At 46.1% G+C, this 7,500-nt stretch overlaps 1 protein-coding gene across 2 annotated transcripts in view; it reads left to right on the top strand.

The window, feature by feature from the left end:
* cdk15 (cyclin-dependent kinase 15) overlaps positions 1 to 7,500 on the top strand; it is a 98,229-nt gene that overhangs the window by 23,835 nt on the left and 66,894 nt on the right. Inside the window, exon 1 of one of the 2 annotated variants that reach the window (XM_063211760.1) lies at positions 4,228 to 4,297. The exons of the other annotated variant lie outside the window; for it this stretch is intronic. Within the exon in view, the coding sequence (XP_063067830.1) occupies positions 4,241 to 4,297 (57 nt within the window). The 5' untranslated portion in view covers positions 4,228 to 4,240. Of the gene's footprint in view, positions 1 to 4,227; positions 4,298 to 7,500 lie in introns of those variants that run through there. 2 annotated transcript variants of the gene reach the window in all.

The following is a 7,500-nucleotide window of genomic DNA, read 5'->3' as shown; positions in this document are numbered from 1 at the left end:
AGTGTTGATGGAGTAGCATCATGGATTGGGTATGTGGGGAATGCGTCTAATTGTGTAACATGAGTTACTAATACTCCTCAGAATTAGGAGGGACCGTTGGACTGGAATTTCCCCTCCATCCTCATGCCCCCCCCCTTCTCTCTCTCCCCCTCCCCCTCACACTTTCTCTCTCTTTTTCCTCCATCATTCCCCCTATTCCTCCTTTTTACTTGTCCTCTTTCTTTTTTCTTCTATATTTTTTCCTTCACTTTTCCCCTCGCATAGTCATTATTTCCTTCTACCTCTTTTTCACTTTGCCCACTCTTCTCTTGTATTCATCTCTTCACCTCTAATTTTTCATCCCTCCTTTCCACCGCTGTGTCTTCTGTCTCCTGTGCTCTTTATTCTCTCCTCTCTCTGCTCCATTGCTGTGTGTGTGTGTGTGTGTGTGTGTGTGTGTGTGTGTGTGTGTGTGTGTGTGTGTGTGTGTGTGTGTGTGCGCGTGCGTGCAAGCTTGCATACTTGTGTACCTGCGTGTGTGTGTGTGTGTGTGTGTGTGTGTGTGTGTGTGTGTGTGTGTGTGTGTGTGTGTGTGTGTGTGTGCGTGCGTGTGTGTGTGCGTGTGTGTGTGCGCGCACAGATGACTACTTACCACACACACACACACACACACACACACACACACACACACACACACACACACACACACACACACACACACACACACACACACACACACACAGCGTAATTCATGTATTGATAGACACTCACACACACACACACACACACACACACACACACACACACACACACACACACACACACACACACACACACACACACACACACACACACACACACACACACAAGTACAGATGATAGTACATGCCAAAAGTGCCTCAAGCATGCAGATGACACAAGAGATGCACATGTATTGCGCGCACGCACGCACACACGCACACACGCACACACAAACACAAAAGTAAATGTACTCTCATGCAGATGATGCCTCGAGCAAACAGATGACACCAGAAACAAACACTCACGCACACACACACACACACACACACACACACACACACACACACACACACACACACACACACACACACACACACACACACACACACACACACACACACACACACACACACACACACACACACATCTGTAGTTATACAATCACTTGTGATACTTTCCGACGGTGGTGTGTGTCATCACAATGGCCATTGCGCTTACACTGCAGTCACACAACAAGTGGTCGGTGTGTGTGTGTGTGTGTGTATGTGTATGTGTGTGTGCGTGTGTGCGTGCACCTGTGTGTAGGCATGCACATTTTTGTGTTCGTGTATGTGTGTGTGTGTGTGTGTGTGTGTGTGTGTGTGTGTGTGTGTGTGTGTGTGTGTGTGTGTGTGTGTGTGTGTGTGTGTGTGTGTGTGTGTGTGTGTGAGGGTGCTGGTGCTGGTGCTGGTGTAAACTGGCCACCCTCCTTCTCCCTGTCACTGTCAAACAAGCACGCACACGTTTGCACACACACACACACACACACAGGCACACACGCACACACACACACACATGCGCACACAAGCACACACACACAATGAAAGCTCACGTGAAATATGTAGAAATATGCATGTGCACACAAACACAGAGACATAACCAGATAGAACTATACACACACCCACAGAGAGAGACGGAGGGAGAGAGAGACAGACAAACAGAGAGAGAGAGAGAGAGAGAGAGAGAGAGAGAGAGAGACAAACAGAGAGAGAGAGAGGGGGGGGGGAGACAGACAGACAGAGAGATAGAGAGAGAGGGCGTGTGTGCGTGCCTGACTGCGTGAGAGAGAGGTAGAGCAGTGGCCCTGGGTTGGTTGGTGAATGGGCGTACTTGTTCTCTCTCTCCCGTCCACAGTCACAACAGTCAACGTAAGTGTTGCCAGATGAGACTGGTGATTTCCAGCCCAGAAAAATGCTCAAAGCCTGCCTGGGAGCACTAAATCCTGCCCAATTTGAACTTAATTCTATTGATTTCTATGGACGTAAATCTGCAGATAAAACCGCCCCAATGCCCTTGTTTACCTGCAGACGGGCTTCCTAAGCAGCCCAATTGGGCGGGAAACTACCAAATCTGGCAACACTGGTCACAGTGAGTCTCAGCAGGAGGAGCTAGCAGTACCGGTAGCAGTAGCGGGGGATAGCTGCCTAGCCGTAGAGGTAGAACATAACACTAGAGTTGACATGGCAGTTCGCGACAGCACTGGGAAACGGCACATGCACCCTCCCATCTTGTGTAGGTAGTGTAGGCACCTTCAGTCAATGCAAATCAATGCAGAACGCGCCCACCTATGTCAAAAAATGGACTAAAACTGTATGAATATGAAATAAGACATTAATCAAAGACCAGATTTGAAATGTCAGGCTAAATATGTACTTAAAGGCCAACTTCCGATAAAACTCAGTTTTACTCACTCCTTTCGAAGATCGGACGGTCACCCCAAGTTAAACTCACTTGCAAGGCTCTCATAGCGGTGCGTCAACTCTCCTGGCTGTGTTTCCCGGTGTTTCCCAATTTACATCAATAATGCAGAGAAACGAGCGAATCACGAAAGCCTTTCTGTGTTTCGTCACGTCGAAAGAAGGCGTTGCCCACAAAGGTTTATATCGACCCATTTATCTAAAAACATGTCGAGTAATTTTTTTCTGCTTGTTTTCAAAACAAGCAACGTCTGGTGGTCCGAAACATAGCTTAGCTTAGCTATCAGCTGGTTGCTACTCTCAGGTACACACACAGCACAAAGCCTCATACATAAAGCCTGCTCACTCCGGTTGCTCCGTGCCTACAGCTCGCCTAGGGGTCGCTGTCGAAAGAGCACAGCCCTGAATGGAGCCTGCACGCCTCCGTTGGCGCCCCTATAGTGCAGTACCATCCGGGGAAGTGGCGACTCTGTTTCCCATTACATTCTCTCCCAAGGCTGGAGGACTGAGCCAATCAGAGACGCGTTTCTTTGAGAGCAGGAGGAGTGAGCCAATCAGAGACGCATTTCCACGAGAAACACGGAACACTCTCTCGTTTCTCCACAAGCCACCTTGCCAGCTTGCAAAAACGTCTTGAAACAAAGCAACCAGAACGTTTTTTAAAACAGGACCAACGCGTAACACATTCAATAACAATGGGGAACACGGCAATATTAATTAAATTACGTTGAGAGGCGATCTTTAAATCAAGTGAGTCGATAAAATACATTTAAAAGTCAAATTATATTAGTTATGTAAATATTTAGCAACACACTTCAACTATTGTCCTTGTATAGTGTGTTGATGGACATTTTCACATTATCAATCTATTTTTTGACAGAGGAGCCCCCTTCTCCATGCATTTCCATTTCTCCCGTCTACCTCCAAAAAATGGCTGCCACGGGTTGCCGTGAAAGGGGGGGCGGGGTCAACCTCTGGTCTTATGTTCTACCTCTATGTCACTAGCCCTCTTAATGCTCGCCCTACTCTGCTCACTCTCTCTCTCTCTCTAGTGATGACCCAGTCATGAGACCTCTCTCCACACACACACACACACATACACACACACACACACACACACACACACACACACACACACACACACACACACACACACACACACACACACACACACACACACACAGAACCCATAACCGAGCAGACTGCTCTCATGCTAGTCATATGAGTCTAGTGCAGGGTGGAGGGGAAAAAAACGAAAGAAAGAGATAGAAACATTTGAGCGAAAGAGAAGAGAAGTGAAGAGGAGAGAGAAAGAGAAAGAGAGAAGGAGAGAGTGAAGGGAGGAAGAGATAGAGATAGAGAGGGAGGAGAAGAAGAGGAGAGAGAAAGAGAGAAGGAGGGAGTGAAGGGAGGAAAGAGAGAGAGAGAGGGAGGAGAAGATGGAGGAGTTTCTGTGCAGCGTGTGGGCCGTGGGAGACCTGTGTGTGCGGAGCTGCTGCTGCTGGTGCCTGTGCTGCTGTGGAGAGGAGGAAGAAGAGGGGGATGAGGAGGAGGAGAGGAGGAGGAGAGGAAACGGAGGTGGAGGAGGAGGAGGAGGAGGAGGGGAGAGGTACGTGTGGGAGAGAGAGGAGGAACAGGAGGAGGTGGGGGTGGGGGTGGGGGTGGGGGCGCAGGAGGTGAAGTACAGGGAGAGTACAGGCCGAGGGGAGCTGAAGTTTGGGAGAGGGAGTTTAGGAGGAGGCCTAGGAGGTGTTGGAGGAGGAGGAGAGCGGGAGGAGGTGGAGATGGATGATCTTCCCTACGCCAAGAGCAGGAGCGTGTCCTCTCTGCCGAGCTCCGAGGTACTGGTTTTGGAAAGCTCTGTGTGTGTGTGTGTGTGTGTGTGTGTGTGTGTGTGTGTGTGTGTGTGTGTGTGTGTGTGTGTGTGTGTGTGTGTGTGTGTGTGTGTGTGTGTGTGTGTGTGTGTGTGTGTGTGTTTGTGTGTCGGATGATGGAGGTGTTGTGCATTTGTGCGGCTTCACATACATGTGTGCATGTAGTATGTGTGTGTGTTGTTTTGGAAAGCTCTCTCTCTGTGTGTGTGGAGGGGTTGTGCATTTGTGCGCCTTCACAAGTTCACATACGTGTGTGTGTGTGTGTGTGTGTGTGTGTGTGTGTGTGTGTGTGTGTGTGTGTGTGTGTGTGTGTGTGTGTGTGTGTGTGTGTGTGTGTGTGTGTGTGTGTGCTCGTGCGTGTGTTTGTATTTGTGTCTGCATAGATTATTCAAAGTTCAAGCCTTTGTTTCTGTTTGAGATGACATACGTGCTGTGTGTTGTGATGCTTGTGATCATCAATATATTTTGATTTGGCATTGTGAATGAATGTCATTGTCAATTATAGTTCTGTCTGAATGGGGTATACTTTCCCACATTACATTCCCATTTACAGTTGCAGTTTGGTTTCGAAGTACTTAGTTGTGTGGTTTCAAAAACAGGAAGTGACTATCAAACATGCAGGGCCGAATTATCGCACAGGCTAGATATGGCAGCAGCCTAAGGGCCCCCACCTTATTGGCCAAAAGTAAACAATTGCAGAATAGTGACTATAGTGACAGCATTTTATCTGTCGTGTTGAGTACAGCTGGTAGACATGTTATCTTTAATTACTAGCTAGTAATTATGACACTGTCTATGTAAATTTGTCTAGAAATTTGCCTTCCAGGGTTGACCACAGCAACCTGTAGCCTAGGGGCCCCAGGCTTTCTTAATCCGGCCCTGCAAACATGGCATATCAAACTTGGCCCTGAGTCTCGGATCATAGAGGTAACACATTGGCCGCGTTCGTGGCGGCACATTTCTGCGCAGTCTGTGCAGCACGCCTGCATGCACAATGCAAAATTATGATGGAATTTTTTAGATAGAGATAGATCTCAGATAGAGCAGGGCTCGAACCTGCACTTCTTCCAACTGAGCCACCACCTGCCCACACACGTGCACACTCAAACATCCAGACAGCACAATACAGCACAACACAGAGGACTCCATTTACACAGTTCAGGCATGTTCACTAAGCACAGCAGTATTTTGTACTGATATGCTTGTCATGTTTTTTACTGTTTAGTGTTCCACAGTCTGCATTGAAAACGGGCATCACATGGTGAGCGTGTTCGCCTTCTGCTTAGATGACAGTTAGCCTGATTAATTTATCATCGACTTTAAAATCTCTTCGAGACTTGGTCTGACCAAGAGCATAACAATTAACATTTCCCAAACTGCATGGTTGACCCGCCTTCCTTGGTTTGCTAATGGTTGTTTGGTTCCCGACAAAGTGGGTGGAGTTCCCGATTTTTCTGGAGCTCAGAAAGTGCTTGCATTGCTCTTGACCTAACCAGTACGTAGCAACGCTGAAGGTGTTGCGTCATTAGAAGGGCACGGCCTGGCTAGCTGACAGTAGCTGCAATTAGCATTGATGATGTCTCCTACGTCATGTAATAAATGCTTTTATTTGTGGCTTTGTCATGAGGTATCCACATGCTCTGTGTTGACCAGGTCAGTGCGGTAATTTTCTGTCCGTCTGACAGCATTTGCAATGAATATTCATGATGCGATTCATGATTCATGATTATCACTTTGTGTGGCATCGTGGACACTGGTGCCAGGTCACATTGCACACTAAAGTATAGAGAAGACTTGCACACATTGATAGGATTTCGCTCAGTTACTGTATACTGCCGTACAAAGGCAAAGTGCAGTAACTACATGTTTTGTCAAGTTGGACTGAAAACGGTCTTCATAACACCTCCTTTATCTTGTGACAAAATCTGATGGCCCAGAAATGTCCCATTTTATAGATATTGCTGTGTCAACTTTGCAGTACTCAGTTTCAATGTTGAGTAGTTACTGCACTTTGCCTTTGTAGGGCAGTATAGGTGTGGCTATTTTGAAAGATAGGCATATCTATGAAAGAGCTGAAGAGTGAAACATTACCCTTGCACACATTACTGAGAGTCGTAACTTCATACTGTACTGTTCAAAGTCATAACACTCTGTATGAGTGAATCATTCCCCTGAGATCTGTGTCCCACACACACTGCCATTTCACATAGTAGATTAACTCCCCTCTGTAGTCTCAAGGGCCCCCTTACTCTGATAGTTCTAGAGCAGCAGTCTTTTTTTGACACTCTCTAACACGATAAACTAAAATTTCCCAAGAATATCTGTATGCATTTTGTCCGATATCGCTCTCATGCTAATTAGCAGACTTGAATCATTAGCATCCGGGCTATTTTGCTAATTTGCCTGTTGCTTTTTTTGTGATCAAATGTTTATTAAAGATTCCAATGGTTACAACAAATAGTGCAGAATTACCAAAAACACAACTGAGTGCTAATTTGCCTGTTGCTATATGGTCCACACAGATTTACGAGGTAGGGTATTAGCTTAGAATATGAAATAACAGTCTAACACTGATAAGAAGACAATAAAATTGTAAAATGTAATGTTTTAGAGGAGCCACAGCACATGTCCACAGGTGGATCCGTGACGTAGCACAAGTCAGGGTGGCGCATCGACAGCCAGTGCCACTATTGTATGGATTTTTTTGTTTGTTTGATTGTTTTTTGTTGGACTATCTAAGAAGCATAATATTCATTGCAGCATATCAACCACCAATCATCAACTAATTTATGGGAATTAGATGGCGTTGAGCCACATGATGTCTGAGCCCCCCAAAAACCGCCTTTGACCCGTGTACGTACAGCCTGTCTGCTCCCCCTGTCCATACTCTCTAGTCTATAGGCACTCTGTGTGGAGTGGATGTGAACCAGACTTTTGAGCTACAGTAGATGTGTCACATGCAGACATTTGATGTGAATCAGAGTTCTATTATATTAGATTCTGTTCTATTCTAGTCTATTCTATTCTATTCTATTCTAGTCTAGTCCGTTCTATTGTATTCTATTCTATTGTATTGTATTCTTTTTATTTTATTTTTACCATCTTGTCTACACCGCATTCCACATTATTACGCAAATGACATTTTTAGCTGTTTCCCCAAATAATCAATA

Source organism: Engraulis encrasicolus, chromosome 12, assembly GCF_034702125.1.
Source record: "Engraulis encrasicolus isolate BLACKSEA-1 chromosome 12, IST_EnEncr_1.0, whole genome shotgun sequence".
In the NCBI taxonomy this organism is placed as follows: domain Eukaryota; kingdom Metazoa; phylum Chordata; class Actinopteri; order Clupeiformes; family Engraulidae; genus Engraulis; species Engraulis encrasicolus.
This window is presented reverse-complemented; position numbering and strand designations above follow the sequence as displayed.